Source organism: Scyliorhinus torazame, chromosome 19 (assembly GCF_047496885.1).
Source record: "Scyliorhinus torazame isolate Kashiwa2021f chromosome 19, sScyTor2.1, whole genome shotgun sequence".
NCBI lineage: Eukaryota > Metazoa > Chordata > Chondrichthyes > Carcharhiniformes > Scyliorhinidae > Scyliorhinus > Scyliorhinus torazame.
The window spans coordinates 23,848,681-23,867,226 of record NC_092725.1 but is presented as its reverse complement, the minus strand read 5'-3'; the positions used below and the strand labels follow the sequence as shown (position 1 = coordinate 23,867,226).

Here is an 18,546-nt window from a genome sequence, read left to right as displayed (position 1 = left end):
GGACCGGTTGTCACAGTGTGTTAGATACACTGTCCTTTTCCCCCTCTGGGACCGGGTGTCACAGCGTGTTCCATACACTGTTCTTTCCCCCTCTGGGACCGAGTGTCACAGTGTGGTAGATACACTGTTCTTTCCCCCTCTTGGACAGGGTATCACAGTGTTTTAGATACACTGTCTTTTTCCCCTCTGGGACAGTGTCACAGTGTGTTAGATACACTGTCCTTTCCCCCTCTGGGACTGGGTGTCGCAGTGTGTTAGATACAGTGTCCTTTCCCCCTCTGGGACCGGTTGTCACAGTGTGTTCGATACACTGTCCTTTCCACCTCTGGGACCGGGTGCCACAGCGTGTTCGATACACTGTTCTTTCCCCCTCTGGGACAGTGTCACAGTGTGTTAGATACACAGTCCTTTCCCTCTCTGGGACAGGGTGTCACAGTGTGTTAGATACACAGTCCTTTCCCTCTCTGGAACAGGGTGTCACAGTGTGATAGATACACTGTCCTTTCACCCACTGGGACAGTGTCACAGAGTGATAGATACACTGTCCTTCCCCCTCTTGGACCGGGTGCCACAGTGTGATAGATACACTGACCTTTCCCCCTCTGGGACCGGTTGTCACAGTCTTTTCGATACACTGTCCTTTCCACTTCTGGGACCGGGTGTCACAGCGTGTTCGAAACACTATTCTTTCCCCCTCTGGGTCGGGTGTCACAGTGTGTTAGATACACTGTCCTTTCACACTCTGGGACAGTGTCACAGTGTGTTAGATACACTGTCCTTTCCCCCTCTGGGACAATGTCACAGTGTGTTAGATACACAGTCCTTTCCCCCTCTGGGACTGGGTGTCACAGTGTGTTAGATACACTGTCCTTTCCCCCTCTGGGACAGTGTAACAGTGTGTTCGATACACAGTCCTTTCCCTCTCTGGGACTGGGTGTCACAGTGTGTTAGATACACTGTCCTTTCCCCCTCTGGGACAGTGTAACAGTGTGTTCGATACACAGTCCTTTCCCACTCTGGGACTGGGTGTCACAGTGTGTTAGATACACTGTCCTTTCCCCCTCTGGGACAGTGTAACAGTGTGTTCGATACACTGTCCTTTACCCCTCTGGGACAATGTCACAGTGTGTTAGATACACAGTCATTTCCCCCTCTGGGACTGGGTGTCACAGTGTGTTAGATACACTGTCCTTTCCCCCTCTGGGACAGTGTAACAGTGTGTTCGATACACAGTCCTTTCCCTCTCTGGGACTGGGTGTCACAGTGTGTTAGACACACAGTTCTTTCCTTCTCAGGGACAGGGTGTCACAGTGTGATAGATACACTGTCTTTTCTCCCTCTGGAACAGTTTGTCACAGTGTGTTCGATACAGTGTCCTTTCCACCTCTGGGACCAGGTGTCACAGCGTGTTCGATACACTGTTCTTTCCCCCTCTGGGACCAGGTGTCACAGTGTGTTAGATACACTGTCCTTTCCCCCTCTGGGACTGGGTGTCACAGTGTGTTAGATACACTGTCCTTTCCCCCTCTGCGACCCAATGTCACAGTCTGCTAGATACCCTGTCCTTTCCCCTTCTTGGACTGTGTCACAGTATGTTAGATACACTGTCCATTTCCCCTCTGGGACTGGGTGTCACAGCGTGTTCGATACACTGTCTTTTCCCCCTCTGGGACAGTGTCACAGTGTGTTAGATACACTGTCCTTTCCCCCTCTGGGACCAGGTGTCACAGTGTGTTAGATACACTGTTCTTTCCACCTCTGGGACCAGGTGTCACTGCGTGTTCGATACACTGTCCTTTCCCCCTCTGGGACCAGGTGTCACAGTGTGTTAGATACATTGTCCGTTCCCCACTGGGACAGGGTGTCACAGTGTGATAGATACACTGTCCTTCCCCCTCTGGGACCGGGTGTCACAGTGTGATAGCTACACTGTCCTTTCCCCCTCTGGGACCGGTTGTCACAGTGTGTTAGATACACTGTCCTTTTCCCCCTCTGGGACCGGGTGTCACAGCGTGTTCGATACACTGTTCTTTCCCCCTCTGGGACCGAGTGTCACAGTGTGGTAGATACACTGTCCTTTCCCCCTCTTGGACAGGGTATCACAGTGTGTTAGACACACTGTCCTTTCCCCCTCTGGGACAGTGTCACAGTGTGTTAGATACACTGTCCTTTCTCCCTCTGGGACCGGGTGTTACAATGTGTTCGATACACTGTCCGTTCCCCGTCTGGGACTTGGTGTCACAGTGTGTTAGATACACTGTCCTTTCACCCATTGGGACAGGGTGTCACAGTGTGATAGATACACTGTCCTTTCCCCCTCTGGGACCGGGTGTACACAGTGTGCTAGATTCACTGTCCTTTCCCCCTCTGGGACAGGGTGTCACTGTGTTAGATACTGTGTCCTTTCCCCCTCTGGGACAGTGTCACAGTGTGTTATATACACCGTCCTTTCCCTCTCTGGGACAGGGTGTCACAGTGTGTTAGATACACTGTCTTTTTCCCCTCTGGGACAGTGTCACAGTGTGTTAGATACACTGTCCTTTCCCCCTCTGGGACTGGGTGTCGCAGTGTGTTAGATACAGTGTCCTTTCCCCCTCTGGGACCGGTTGTCACAGTGTGTTCGATACACTGTCCTTTCCACCTCTGGGACCGGGTGCCACAGCGTGTTCGATACACTGTTCTTTCCCCCTCTGGGACAGTGTCACAGTGTGTTAGATACACAGTCCTTTCCCTCTCTGGGACAGGGTGTCACAGTGTGTTAGATACACAGTCCTTTCCCTCTCTGGAACAGGGTGTCACAGTGTGATAGATACACTGTCCTTTCACCCACTGGGACAGTGTCACAGAGTGATAGATACACTGTCCTTCCCCCTCTTGGACCGAGTGCCACAGTGTGATAGATACACTGACCTTTCCCCCTCTGGGACCGGTTGTCACAGTCTGTTCGATACACTGTCCTTTCCACTTCTGGGACCGGGTGTCACAGCGTGTTTGAAACACTATTCTTTCCCCCTCTGGGTCGGGTGTCACAGTGTGTTAGATACACTGTCCTTTCCCCCTCTGGGACAGTGTCACAGTGTGTTAGATACACTGTCCTTTCCCCCTCTGGGACAATGTCACAGTGTGTTAGATACACAGTCCTTTCCCCCTCAGGGACTGGGTGTCACAGTGTGTTAGATACACTGTCCCTTCCCCCTCTGGGACAGTGTAACAGTGTGTTCGATACACAGTCCTTTCCCTCTCTGGGACTGGGTGTCACAGTGTGTTAGATACACTGTCCTTTCCCCCTCTGGGGCAGTGTAACAGTGTGTTCGATACACAGTCCTTTCCCATTCTGGGACTGGGTTTCACAGTGTGTTAGATACACTGTCCTTTCCCCCTCTGGGACAGTGTAACAGTGTGTTCGATACACTGTCCTTTCCCCCTCTGGGACAATGTCACAGTGTGTTAGATACACTGTCCTTTCCCCCTCTGGGACAGTGTAACAGTGTGTTCGATACACAGTCCTTTCCCTCTCTGGGACAGGGTGTCACAGTGTGTTAGACACACAGTTCTTTCCTTCTCAGGGACAGGGTGTCACAGTGTGATAGATACACTGTCTTTTCTCCCTCTGGAACAGTTTGTCACAGTGTGTTCGATACAGTGTCCTTTCCACCTCTGGGACCAGGTGTCACAGCGTGTTCGATACACTGTTCTTTCCCCCTCTGGGACCAGGTGTCACAGTGTGTTAGATACACTGTCCTTTCCCCCTCTGGGACTGGGTGTCACAGTGTGTTAGATACACTGTCCTTTCCCCCTCTGCGACCCAATGTCACAGTCTGCTAGATACCCTGTCCTTTCCCCTTCTGGGACTGTGTCACAGTGTGTTAGATACACTGTCCTTTCCCTCTCTGGGACCGGGTGTCACAGTGTGATAGATACACTGTCCTTTCACACTCTGGGACCGGTTGTCACAGTGTGTTCGATACACTGTCCTTTCCACCCCTGGGACAGGGTGTCACAGTGTGTTAGATACACTATCCTTTCCTCCCCTGGGACAGTGTCACAGTGTTTTAGATACACAGTCTTTTCCCTCTCTGGGAAAGGGTGTCACAGTGTGATAGATACACTGTCCTTTCCCCCACTGGGACAGTGTCACAGTGTGATAGATACACTGTCCTTCCCCCTCTTGGACCGAGTGTCGCTGTGTGATAGATACACTGTCCTTTCCCCCTCTGGGACTGGTTGTCACAGTGTGTTCGATACACTGTCCTTTCCACCTCTGGGACCAGGTGTCAAAGCGTGTTCGATTCACTGTTCTTTCCCCCTCTTGGACCGGGTGTCACAGTGTGTTAGATACACTGTCCTTTCCCCCTCTGGGACAGTGTCACACTGTGTTAGATACACAGTCCTTTCCTTCTCTGGGACAGGGTGTCACAGTGTGTTAGATACACTGTCCTTTCCCCCTCCGGGAACGGGTGTCACAGTGTGTTCGATACACTGTCCTTTCCCCCTCTGGGACCAGGTGTCACAGTGTGTTAGATACACTGTCCTTTCCCCCACTGCGACCCGTTGTCACAGTCTGTTAGATACACTGTCCTTTCCCCTTCTGGGACTGTGTCACAGTGTGTTAGATACACTGTCCTTTCCCCCTCTGGGACTGGGTGTCACAGCGTGTTCGATACACTGTCTTTTCCCCCTATGGGACAGTGTCACAGTGTGTTAGATACACTGTCCTTTCCCCCTCTGGGACCAGGTGTCACAGTGTGTTAGATACACTGTCCTTTCCCCCTCCGGGAACGGGTGTCACAGTGTGTTAGATACACTGTCCTTTCCCCCTCTGCGACACAATGTCACAGTGTGTTAGATATACTGTCCTTTCCCCCTCTGGGACTGTGTCACAGTGTGTTAGATACACTGTCCTTTCCCTCTCTGCGACCGGGTGTCACAGTGTGATAGATACACTGTCCTTTCACACTCTGGGACCGGTTGTCACAGTGTGTTCGATACACTGTCCTTTCCACCTCTGGGACAGGGTGTCAGTGTGTTAGATACACAGTCCTTTCCCCCTCTGGGACTGGGTGTCACAGTGTGTTAGATACACTGTCCTTTCCCCCTCTGGGACAGTGTAACAGTGTGTTCGATACACAGTCCTTTCCCTCTCTGGGACTGGGTGTCACAGTGTGTTAGATACACTGTCCTTTCCCCCTCTGGGACAGTGTAACAGTGTGTTCGATACACAGTCCTTTCCCACTCTGGGACTGGGTGTCACAGTGTGTTAGATACACTGTCCTTTCCCCCTCTGGGACAGTGTAACAGTGTGTTCGATACACTGTCCTTTCCCCCTCTGGGACAATGTCACAGTGTGTTAGATACACAGTCCTTTCCCCCTCTGGGACTGGGTGTCACAGTGTGTTAGATACACTGTCCTTTCCCCTCTGGGACAGTGTAACAGTGTGTTCGATACACAGTCCTTTCCCTCTCTGGGACAGGGTGTCACAGTGTGTTAGACACACAGTTCTTTCCTTCTCAGGGACAGGGTGTCACAGTGTGATAGATACACTGTCTTTTCTCCCTCTGGAACAGTTTGTCACAGTGTGTTCGATACAGTGTCCTTTCCACCTCTGGGACCAGGTGTCACAGCGTGTTCGATACACTGTTCTTTCCACCTCTGGGACCAGGTGTCACAGTGTGTTAGATACACTGTCCTTTCCCCCTCTGGGACTGGGTGTCACAGTGTGTTAGATACACTGTCCTTTCCCCCTCTGCGACCCAATGTCACAGTCTGCTAGATACCCTGTCCTTTCCCCTTCTTGGACTGTGTCACAGTATGTTAGATACACTGTCCATTTCCCCTCTGGGACTGGGTGTCACAGCGTGTTCGATACACTGTCTTTTCCCCCTCTGGGACAGTGTCACAGTGTGTTAGATACACTGTCCTTTCCCCCTCTGGGACCAGGTGTCACAGTGTGTTAGATACACTGTTCTTTCCACCTCTGGGACCAGGTGTCACTGCGTGTTCGATACACTGTCCTTTGCCCCTCTGGGACCGGGTGTCACAGTGTGATAGCTACACTGTCCTTTCCCCCTCTGGGACTGGGTGTCACAGTGTGTTAGATACACTGTCCTTTCCCCCTCTGCGACCCAATGTCACAGTCTGCTAGATACCCTGTCCTTTCCCCTTCTGGGACTGTGTCACAGTGTGTTAGATACACTGTCCTTTCCCTCTCTGGGACTGGGTGTCACAGTGTGTTCGATACACTGTCCTTTCCACCTCTGGGACAGGGTGTCACAGTGTGTTAGATACACTGTCCTTTCCTCCCCTGGGACAGTGTCACAGTGTTTTAGATACACAGTCTTTTCCCTTTCTGGGAAAGGGTGTCACAGTGTGATAGATACACTGTCCTTTCCCCCACTGGGACAGTGTCACAGTGTGATAGATACACTGTCCTTCCCCCTCTTGGACCGAGTGTCGCTGTGTGATAGATACACTGTCCTTTCCCCCTCTGGGACCGGTTGTCACAGTGTGTTCGATACACTGTCCTTTCCACCTCTGGGACCAGGTGTCAAAGCGTGTTCGATTCACTGTGCTTTCCCCCTCTTGGACCGGGTGTCACAGTGTGTTAGATACACTGTCCTTTCCCTCTCTGGGACAGGGTGTCACAGTGTGTTAGATACACTGTCCTTTCCCCCTCTGGGACAGAGTGTCACAGTGTGTTAGTTACACTGTCCTTTCCCTCTCTGGGACAGGGTGTCACAGTGTGTTAGATACACTGTCCTTTCCCCCTCTGGGACAGAGTGTCACAGTGTGTTAGATACACTGTCCTTTCCCCCTCTGGGACAGGGTGTCACAGTGTGTTAGATACACTGTCCTTTTCCCCTCTGGGAGTGGGGGTCACAGTGTGTTAGATACACAGTCCTTTCCCACTCTGGGACAGGGTGTCACAATCCGATAGATACACTGTCCTTTCCCCCACTGGGACAGGGTGTCACAGTGTGATAGATACACAGTCCTTCCCCCTCTGGGACCGGGTGTCACAGTGTGATAGATAACCTGTCCTTTCCCCCTCTTGGACCGGTTGTCACAGTGTGTTCGATACACTGTCCTTTCCACCTCTGCGACCGGGTGTCACAGAGTGTTCGATACACTGTCCATTCCCCCTCTGCCACCGGGTGTCACAGTGTGTTAGATACACTGTCCTATCCCCCTCTGGGACTGGGTGTCACAGAGTGTTAGATACACTGTCCTTTCACCCTTTGGGACAGGGTGTCACAGTGTGTTAGGTACTCTGTGCTTTCCCCTTCTGGGACTAATGTCACAGTGTGTTAGATACACTGGCCTTTCCCCCTCTGGAACTAGATGTCAAGGTGTGTAGATACACTGTCCTTTCCCCCCTCTGGGACCGGGTGTCACAGTGTGTTAGATACACTGTCCTTTCCCCTCTGGGACCGGGTGTCACAGTGTGTTAGATACGGTGTCCTTTCCCCCACTGGGACTGGGTGTCACAGTGTGTTAGATACATTGTCCATTCCCCCTCTGGGACAGTATCACAGTGCGTTTGATACACTGACGCTTCCCCCTCTGGGACCGGGTGTCACAGCGTGTTCGATATACTGTCCTTTCCCCCTCTGGGACCAGGTGTCACAGTATGTTAGATACACTGTCCTTTGCCCCTCTTGGACAGTGTCACAGTGTGTTAGATGCTCTGTGCTTTCCCCTTCTGGGACTAGATGTCAAAGTGTGTACATACACTGTCCTTTCCCCCTCTGGAACTAGATGTCACAGTGTGTTAGATACACTGTCCTTTCCCCCACTGGGACCGGGTGTCACAGTGTGTTCAATACACTGTGCTTTCCCCGTCTGGGACCGGGACTCACAGTGTGTTAGATACGCTGTCCTTTCCCCCCTGGGACAGTGTCACAGTGTGTTAGACACACTGTCCTTTCCCCCTCTGGGACAGTGTCACAGTGTGTTAGATACACTATCCTTTCCCTCTCTATGACAGGGTGTCACAGTGTGATAGATATACTGTCCTTTCCCCCTATGGAACTGGATGTCACAGTGTCTTAATTCCTAAGTGGCTTTCCCTCTCCCTCTCTCTTCAATGTTGAAACCACAAATTCAGCCTCTTCTTTCTGTCTCACAGCACATCCCGTCATTCCGGAGACACTCGCTGTCGTGGATATTGAAATGATTAAACGCAGCAAATGCCAGGCAAAGTACCAGAAAATGACAAGGGATCTGAGCCTCAGGATCACCGATCGTATGTTGTGCGCTGGCTCCGAGGATGGATCGAAGGATGCCTGTCACGTAAGTCACGCAGAGGAGCATTTGGAAAGTGGTCAAAAATTGACATGCCTCAGTCCCTGACTCCACAGGATTCTCAAAGTGCCCAGGAATGATTCAGGAATGTGTGCACCAGAGAGAAGGCTACCTCTGAACAGGACAGGGTAGAGGGAGTATTACTCTGTATATATCCTGTGCTGTACCTGTCCTGGAGGTGGGGACAATGTATAGGGAGGTTTACTCTGTATCTAAGCCCGTGCTGTACCTGTCCTGGGAGTGTTTGATGGGGACAGTGTAGAGGGAGATTTACTCTGTATCTAACCCCATGCTGTACCTGTCCTGAGAGTGTTTGATGAGGACAGTGTAGAGGGAGCTTTACTCTGTATCTAACCCCGTGCTGTACCTGTCCTGGGAGTGTTTGATGGGATCAGTGTAGAGGGAGCTTTACTCTGTATCTAACCCCGTGCTGTACCTGTCCTGGGAGTGTTTGATGGGGACAATGTAGAGGGAGCTTTACTCTGTCTGTTTGCCCTTTGTGTACCTGTCGTGGGAGTGTTTGATGGGGGCAGCGTAGAGGGAGCTTTACCCTGTATCTAACCCCGTGCTGTACCTGTCCTGGGAATGTTTGCTGTGGACAGTGTAGAGGCAGCTTTATTCTGTATCGAACCCCGTGCTGTACCTGTTTAGCGAGTGTTTGATGGGGACAGTGTAGAGGGACCTTTACTCTGTATCTAACCCAGTCCTGTACCTGTCCTGGGAGTGTTTGAGGGGGACAGTGTAGAGGGAGCTTTACTCTGTATCTAATCCTGTGCTGTATCTGTGCTGAGAATGTTTGTTAGGGAGAGTGTAGAGGGGGCTTTACCCTGTATCTAACCCCGTGTTGTACCTGTCCTGGGAGTGTTTGATGGGGACAGTGTCGAGGGGGATTTACCCTGTATCTAACCCCGTGCTGTACCTGTCCTGGGAGTGTTTGATGGGGACAGTGTAGAGGGAGCTTTACTCTGTATCTAACCCAGTCCTGTACCAGTCCTGGGAGTGTTTAATGGGGACAGTGTAGAGGGAGCTTTACTCTGTATCTACCCCAGTCCTGTACCTGTCTGGGAGTGTTGGATGGGGACAGTGTAGAAGGAGCATTACTGTGTATCTAACCCCGTGCTGTACCTGTCCTGGGAGTGTTTGATGGGGACAGTGCAGAGGGATCTTTACTCTGTATCTAACCCCGTGCTGTACCTGTCCTGGGAGTGTTTGATGGGGTCAGTGTCGAGGTTTACTCTGTATCTAACCCCGTGCTGTACCTGCCCTGGGAGTGTTTGATGGGGACAGTGTAGAGGGAGCTTTACTCTGTATCTAACACCGTGCTGTATCTGTCCTGGGAGTGTTTGATGGGGACAGTGTAGAGGGAGCTTTACTCTGTATCTAACACCGTGCTGTACCTGTCCTGGGAGTGTTTGATGGGGACAGTGTAGAGGGAGCTTTACTCTGTATCTAACCCTGTGCTGTACCTGTCCTGGGAGTGTTTGATGGGGACAGTGTAGAGGTTTACTCTGTATCTAACCCCGTGCTGTACCTGCCCTGGGAGTGTTTGATGGGGACAGTGTAGAGGGAGCTTTGCTCTGTATCTAACACCGTGCTGTATCTGTCCTGGGAGTGTTTGATGGGGACAGTGTAGAGGGAGCTTTACTCTGTATCTAACCCCGTGCTGTACCTGTCCTGGGAGTGTTTGATGGGGACAGTGTCGAGGTTTACTCTGTATCTAACCCCGTGCTGTACCTGCCCTGGGAGTGTTTGATGGGGACAGTGTAGAGGGAGCTTTACTCTGTATCTAACACCGTGCTGTATCTGTCCTGGGAGTGTTTGATGGGGACAGTGTAGAGGGAGCTTTACTCTGTATCTAACACCGTGCTGTATCTGTCCTGGGAGTGTTTGATGGGGACAGTGTAGAGGGAGCTTTACTCTGTATCTAACCCCGTGCTGTACCTGTCCTGGGAGTGTTTGATGGGGACAGTGTAGAGGTTTACTCTGTATCTAACCCCGTGCTGTACCTGCCCTGGGAGTGTTTGATGGGGACAGTGTAGAGGGAGCTTTACTCTGTATCTAACACCGTGCTGTATCTGTCCTGGGAGTATTTGATGGGGACAGTGTAGAGGGAGCTTTACTCTGTATCTAACACCGTGCTGTATCTGTCCTGGGAGTGTTTGATGGGGACAGTGTAGAGGGAGCTTTACTCTGTATCTAACCCCGTGCTGTTCCTGTCCTGGTGTCTAATGTTCTGAATTGCTCTCTTCTCCTCCGCAGGGTGATTCAGGCGGGCCACTTGTCACTCACTACAATGGCCTTTGGGTGCAGTTTGGCATCGTGAGCTTTGCTAAGGGTTGTGGCAACCCCGAACTACCTGCAATCTACACGGATGTAGCCTTCTTCCAGTCGTGGCTCAAGAAGTTGGTTCCCCCGCTGCAGTTTATCACCCCCAGCGTGATCACCAAGAAATCACCGGAGGGCTGCCAGAGCGGAGGACCTCCCCGGGCGATGAGGGGACTCCCTGCCCACGCGGGCAGCCTCGTCTCCCTCTTGCTGTGCGTCACCTTGCTGGTCCAGTGAGCACCGTGTGTGGGGGGGGGGGAAACATACAGCGGGGAGGCTGCAAGAGGCAGGAATGGGCGTCGCTGCCGGGAGCTGGGACAGAGCAGAAAGGCAACAGTGCTTTAACTCTGGGAGTTCACCCATGGCCCAGGGTTAACCGCTCGTCTATGTGAACCCCGGCTACACCTTCCCGGCTCCTGTCCCCTTGGGCAAGGGTGGCGCGAGACCCCCCTCCCTACCATCCCCGAGCATCCGCACACCCCTTCCCTCCCCCCTCATCGCGCGGTGCTGTCTGTCCCCCTCACATCACCGTGTTTTCCTGCATCAACAAATAAATTGCTGCTTTGTCTGTATGATTCCGGCTTTCTCCTTGTTTAAATCTCCAGCGAGCGGGACATCGGAAATTTGGGCCTGTGAAAATTGAAAGTGGCGGGGGGGGGGGGGGGGGGGGGGGGGGAGATTTTGTGGGGGGGGCGGGGGAATTATTTTATTGCATTTGTTCAGGGATGTGGGTGTCGTTGGCCGGGCCCAACATTTATTGTGTTATGGGCCAGGGTTTAAAAACTCCAAACTCCAAAGTGTATTATAGAGTTCACCTGACCTCTAACTTTTTATGTTGAATTTGGCTAGGGAGAGCACAAGAGCATACCCTTCAGGTGTTATTCAACAGTCTACCTCTACACTTTAATCAAAATAAGCTTTATTCTAAGAATTTAGTTAACATTTGTATGAACACACACAGCCACAGTTTTTAGCAAATACAAACATAAAGATCCCACACAGCTACAGTAATCTATATATAACCCTTAATGAATTCCCCCTTAACTGTTCCAATTCAAAAACAAAATCCCATGAACCAAAACCCCCTTTTTAAGGATGTGGCCCAGCACTCTGCATTCTCACTTGAATAACACCAGGCAACCTGGGGAAGGAGCTGCGCTACGAAAGCTAGTGATTTGAAACAAACCTGTTGGACTTTGACCTGATGTTGTAACACTTCTTACTGTGCCCACCCCAGTCCAACGCCGGCATCTCAACATCATCACTTGGTAAGACTTGCTTTTCCTGAGATTCTGACCCCATCTCACCAGCAGGTTTAAACCCTTCCGAAAAGCAAACTATATCTTTCAAGTTACCAAAACAGCAGGGAGCTATAATCAATGTCTTGGAACAGATATTTAAAATGAAAATCGAGATTCAGGCCAAACACTTCTGTGACTGCGAAAGTAAAACTCGGGGCCACAGCTCAGCCCCACCCACAAAAATGACATCACTGAAGCCATGTGAAAGACAAAAACCTTTCTTAAAGGGACACTCCCATGACAATTGTCCATCTCTAATTGGCTCTTGAGAAGGTAGTGGGTGAGCCTCTGTAGACCCATGTGGTGTAGATACACCCACAATGCTGTTAGGAAGGGAGTCCCAGCGAGAGTGAAGGGATGGCCGATATATTTCCAACTCAGGATGGTGAGTGGGGATAGGAAGGGAACCAGAGCTCCGGCTAGCAATGGATAAACAACAAATAATAATCACTTATTGTCACAAGTAGGCTTCAATGAAGTTACTGTGAAAAGCCCCTAGTCGCCGTCATTAGTTTGGGGGAAGAGGCCAGAATAGGAGCAAATCAGAAAGCTCGGAAGTTTGGGCATCTCAGTGGTTGGCATTGATGTCTCAGTGCCAGGGACCCGGGTTAGCACTGCTGTCTCACAGCTCCAGGGACCCGGGTTAGCACTGCTGTCTCACAGCTCCAGGGACCCGGGTTAGCACTGCTGCCTCACAGCGCCAGGGACCCGGGTTAGCACTGCTGCCTCACAGCGCCAGTGACTTTGGTTAGCACTGCTGCCTCACAGCGGCAGGGACCCCGGTTAGCACTGCTGTCTCACAGCGCCAGGGACTCGATTACAGCCTCAGACTGTCTGTGTGGAGTCCGTACTTTCTCCCCATGTCTGCGTGGGTTTCCTCCGGGTGCTCCAGTTTCCTACCACTGTCCAAAGATGTGCAGGTTGGATGGATTGACCATGCTAAATTGTCCCTCAGTATCCAAAGATGTGCAGGTTAAGTGGAGGTACAGGGAATGTGGTGGAGAGTGGGCCATGGTAAGGTGCTCTTTCAGAGGGTCGGTGAAGATTCGAAGGGCAGAATGGCCTCCTTCTGCACGGCAGTGATTCTATGGTTGTGAAGGAGGATCAGGTTTCAGGGACAGTTTGAGTACGGGAGCAGTTGGAGTGATGTGTAAACCAAGACGGTATTTGTCCGGGAGCGGGGAGTTACACAAACCCAGGTTTAGTTAGGATAAGGTTCCGGGAAGCGGGGAGTTACACGAGTTCGTGTTTATTTAGGGGAAGGTTCCTGGAAGCGGGAGTTACACGAGCTCGTGTTTATTTAGGGGAAGGTTCCGGGAAGCGGGAGTTACACAAACTCGGGTTTATTTAGGGTAAGTTTCCGGGAAGCGGGAGTTACACAAACTCGGGTTTATTCAGGGTAAGGTTTCGGGAAGCGGGAGTTACACAAACTCGGGTTTATTTAGGGTAAGTTTCCGGGAAGCGGGAGTTACACAAACTCGGGTTTATTTAGGGTAAGGTTCCGGGACGCGGGAGTTACACAAACTCGGGTTTATTTAGGGTGAGGTTTCGGGAAGCGGGAGTTACACAAACTCGGGTTTATTTAGGGTGAGGTTCCGGGAAGCGGGAGTTACACAAACTCGGGTTTATTCAGGGTAAGGTTCCGGGACGCGGGAGTTACACAAACTTGGGTTTATTTAGGGTGAGGTTCCGGGAAGCGGGAGTTACACAAACTCGGGTTTATTTAGGGTAAGGTTCCGGGAAGCGGGAGTTACACAAACTCGGGTTTATTTAGGGTGAGGTTCCGGGAAGTGGGAGTTACACAATCTCGGGTTTATTTAGGGTAAGGTTCCGGGAAGCGGGAGTTACACAAACTCGGGTTTATTTAGGGTAAGGTTCCGGGAAGCGGGAGTTACACAAACTCGGGTTTATTTAGGGTGAGGTTCCGGGAAGCGGGAGTTACACAAACTCGGGTTTATTTAGGGTAAGGTTCCGGGAAGCGGGAGTTACACAAACACGGGTTTATTTAGGGTGAGGTTCCGGGAAGCGGGAGTTACACAAACTCGGGTTTATTTAGGGTAAGGTTCCGGGAAGCAGGAGTTACACAAACTCGGGTTTATTTAGGGTAAGGTTCCGGGAAGCAGGAGATACACAAACTCGGGTTTATTTAGCGTAAGGTTCCGGGAAGCGGGAGTTACACAAACTCGGATTTATTTAGGGAAAGGTCCGGGAAGCGGGTGTTACACAAACTCGGGTTTATTCAGGGTAAGGTTCCGGGAAGCGGGAGTTACACAAACTCGGGTTTATTTAGGGTAAGGTTCCGGGAAGCGGGAGTTACACAAACTCGGGTTTATTTAGGGTGAGGTTCCGGGAAGCGGGAGTTACACAAACTCGGGTTTATTTAGGGTAAGGTTCCGGGAAGCGGGAGTTACACAAACTCGGGTTTATTTAGGGTGAGGTTCCGGGAAGTGGGAGTTACACAATCTCGGGTTTATTTAGGGTAAGGTTCCGGGAAGCGGGAGTTACACAAACTCGGGTTTATTTAGGGTGAGGTTCCGGGAAGCGGGAGTTACACAAACTCGGGTTTATTTAGGGTAAGGTTCCGGGAAGCGGGAGTTACACGAACTCGGGTTTATTTAGGGTAAGGTTCCGGGAAGCGGGAGTTACACAAACTCGGGTTTATTTAGGGTAAGGTTCCGGGAAGCGGGAGTTACACAGACTCGGGTTTATTTAGCGTAAGGTTCCGAGAAGCGGGAGTTACACAAACTCGGGTTTATTTAGGGCAAGTTTTCGGGAAGCGGGAGTTACACAAACTCGGGTTTATTTAGGGTAAGGTTCGGGGAAGCGGGAGTTACACAAACTCGGGTTTATTTAGGGAAAGGTCCGGGAAGTGGGAGTTACACAAACTCGGGTTTATTTAGGGTGAGGTTCCGGGAAGCGGGAGTTACACAAACTCGGGTTTATTTAGGGAAAGGTCCGGGAAGCGGGAGTTACACAAACTCGGGTTTATTTAGGGTGAGGTTCCGGGAAGCGGGAGTTAGACAAACTCGGGTTTATTTAGGGAAAGGTCCGGGAAGTGGGAGTTACACAAACTCGGGTTTATTGAGGGTGAGGTTCCGGGAAGCGGGAGTTACACAAACTCGGGTTTATTTAGGGCAAGTTTTCGGGAAGTGGGAGTTACACAAACTCGGGTTTATTCAGGGTAACATCCCGGGAAGCGGGAGTTACAGAAACATGGATTTATTCAGGGTAAGGTGCCGGGAAGCGGGAGTTACACAAACTCGGGTTTATTCAGGGTAAGGTTCGGGGAAGGGGGGAGTTACACAAACTCGGGATTATTTAGGGAAGGTTCTGGGAAGCGGGAGTTACAGGAGCTCGGATTTATTTAGGGAAGATTTTGGGAAGTGGAGAGTGATACAAACTCGGATTTATTTAAGGTAAGGTTCTGGGAAGTAGGGAGTTAAGAGTCATAGATAGAGTCATGGATGTTTACAGCATCGAAGCAGACCCTTCGGCCCAGCTTGTCCATGCCGCCCAGTTTCTACCACTAAGCTAGTCCCACTTGCCCACATTTGGCTCATATCCCTCTATACCCACCCTGCCCATGTCACTGGTAACATTTTTAAAGGAAAAAATTGTACCCGCCTCAACCACTGCCTCTGACAGCCCGTTCCAGATGCTCACCACCCTCTGTGTGAAGAAATTTCCCCTCTGGTCTCTTCTGTATCTCTCTCCTCTCACCTTAAACCTATGCCCTCTAGTTCTAGACTCCTCTATCTTTGGGAAAATATGTTGACTATCTACCGTATCGATGCTCCTCATTATTTTATAGACCTCTATAAGTTCACCCCTAAGATTTCTACACTCCAGGGAAAGAAGTCCTGGACTTTCCAGCCTCGCCTGAAAACTCAGACCATCAAAGTCCTGGTAGCAGCCTCGTAAATCTCTTCTGCACTCTTTCTAGTTTAACAATACCCCTCCTATAATAGGGTGCCCAGAACTGAACACCGTATTCCATATGTGGCCTTACCAATGTCGTGTACAACTTCAACAAGACGTCCCAACTGTATTTAATATTCTGACGAATAAAACCTAGCATGCTGAATGCCTTCTTCACCACCCCGTCCACCTGCGACTCCACCTTCAAGGAGCTATGAACCAGTACCCCTAGATCTCTTTGTTTTGTAACTCTTCCCAACTCCCTACCATTAACTGAGTAGGTCCTGCCCTGATTTGATCTACCAAAATGCATCACCTCACATTTATCCAAATTAAACTCCATCTGCCATTCATCGGCTCACTGGCCCAATTGGTCAAGATCCTGTTGCAACCTTATATCACCTTCTGCACAATTTTGGTGTCATCTGCAAACTTACTAACCATGCCTCCGACATTCTCATCCAAATCATTAATATATATAACAAATAACAGTGGACCCAGCACCGATCCCCGAGACACTCGGCTGGTCACAGGCCTCCAGTTTGAAAAACAACCCTCCACAACCACCCTTTGACTTCAGTCGCCAAGACAATTTTGGATCCAATTGTCTATCTCACCCTGGATTCCATGCGATTTACACGAGTTACAGGAGCTCGGATTTATTTAGGATAAGGTTCCGGGAAGCGGGAGTTACACAAACTCGGGTTTATTTAGGGTAAGGTTCCAGGAAGCGGGGAGTTACAGGAACTCGGGTTTATTTAAGGTAAAGTTCCAGGAAGCGGGAGTTACACGAGCTCAGGTTTATTTAGGGTAAGGTTCTGGGAGGTCTATCTGAAACTGGCCCCGGCGAATAGGAAATATCCTCTCAGCACTCAGCCTGTCACCCAACCCTCTGAATAGGTTTCAATAAGATCACCTCTCATTCTTCTAAACCCCAATGTGTACAGGGTCCAACCTGCTGAAACCTTTCATCAGACCACCCCCCCTCACCCCCACCCTCCCGCCCCCCCCCGCCTTCATCCCGGGAATCAGCCCAGTGAACCTTCTCTGAACTGCTTCTAACTTGACGCCATGACACCCAGATCCCTCTGTACCAAAGCAACACCCATATCCCGCTGTACTGCAGCGACACCCAGATCCCTCTGTACCACAGCAACACCCACATCCCTCTGTTCCACAGTAACACCCAGATGCCTCTGTACCACAGCAACGCCCAGATCCCTCTGTACCACAGCAACGCCCAGATCCCTCTGTACCGCAGCAACATGCAGATCCCTCTGTACCACAGCAACACTCAGATCCCTCTGTACCACAGCAACACCCAGATCCCTCTGTACCGCACCAACACCCAGATCCCTCTGTAACACAGCAACTCCCAGATCCCTCTGTACCGCAGCAACACCCAGATCCCTCTGTGCTTCAGCAACACACAGATCCCTCTGTACCTCAGAAACCACCCAAATCCCTCTGTACCACAGCAACACCCAGATCCCTCTGTACCACAGCACACCCAGATCCTGTACAGCAGTGAAGCCCAGATCCTTCTGTACCGCAGCAACTCCCAGATCCCTCTGTACCGCAGCAACACCCAGATCCCTCTGTACCACAGCAACTCCCAGATCCCTCTGTACCGCAGCAACACCCAGATGCCTCTGTACCACAGCGACACCCAGATCCCTCTGTACCACAGCAACACTCAGGTCCCTCTGTAACACAGCAACACCCAGATCCCTCTGTACCGCAGCAACACCCAGATCCCTCTGTAACACAGCGACACCCAGATCCCTCTGTACCGCAGCAACACCCAGATCCCTCTGTACCGCAGCAAAACCCAGATCCCTCTGTACCACAGCAACACCCAAATCCCTCTGTACCACAGCAACACCCAGATCCCTCTGTACCGCAGCAACACCCAGATACCTCTGTACCGCAGCAACACTCAGATCCCTCTGTACCACAGCAACACCCAGCTCCCTCTGTACCATAGCGACACCCAGATCCCTCTGTACCGCACCAACACCCAGATCCCTCTGTAACACAGCAACTCCCAGATCCCTCTGTACCGCAGCAACACCCAGATCCCTCTGTGCTTCAGCAACACACAGATCCCTCTGTACCTCAGAAACCACCCAAATCCCTCTGTACCACAGCAACACCCAGATCCCTCTGTACCACAGCACACCCAGATCCTGTACAGCAGTGAAGCCCAGATCCTTCTGTACCGCAGCAACTCCCAGATCCCTCTGTACCGCAGCAACACCCAGATCCCTCTGTACCACAGCAACTCCCAGATCCCTCTGTACCGCAGCAACACCCAGATGCCTCTGTACCACAGCAACACCCAGATAACCTCTGTACCGCAGCAACACCCAGATCCCTCTGTACCACAGTAACACCCAGATCCCTCTGTACCGCAGCAACACCCAGATCCCTCTGTACCACAGCGACACCCAGATCCCTCTGTACCGCAGCAACACCCAGATCGCTGTGCACCGCAGCAACACCCAGATCGCTCTGTACCGCAGCAACATCCAGATCCCTCTGTACCGCAGCAACACGCAGATCCCTCTGTACCACAGCAACACCCAGATCCCTCTGTGTCTCAGTAACACCCAGATCCCTCTGTACCACAGCAACACCCAGATCCCTCTGCACCGCAGCAACTCCCAGATCCCTCTGTACCGCAGCAACACCCAGATC

General features: G+C 51.2%; 1 protein-coding gene across 1 annotated transcript in view; it reads left to right on the top strand.

The window, feature by feature from the left end:
* Nucleotides 1–10,938, top strand: part of LOC140396641 (serine protease 27-like) — a 192,957-nt gene extending 182,019 nt beyond the window's left edge. Inside the window, exons 5-6 of the mRNA XM_072485435.1 lie at nt 8,127–8,290; nt 10,562–10,938. Coding sequence (XP_072341536.1) covers nt 8,127–8,290; nt 10,562–10,864 — 467 coding nt within the window. The 3' untranslated portion in view covers nt 10,865–10,938. The remainder of the gene's footprint in view (nt 1–8,126; nt 8,291–10,561) is intronic.
* Nucleotides 10,939–18,546: the final 7,608 nt, after the last annotated feature.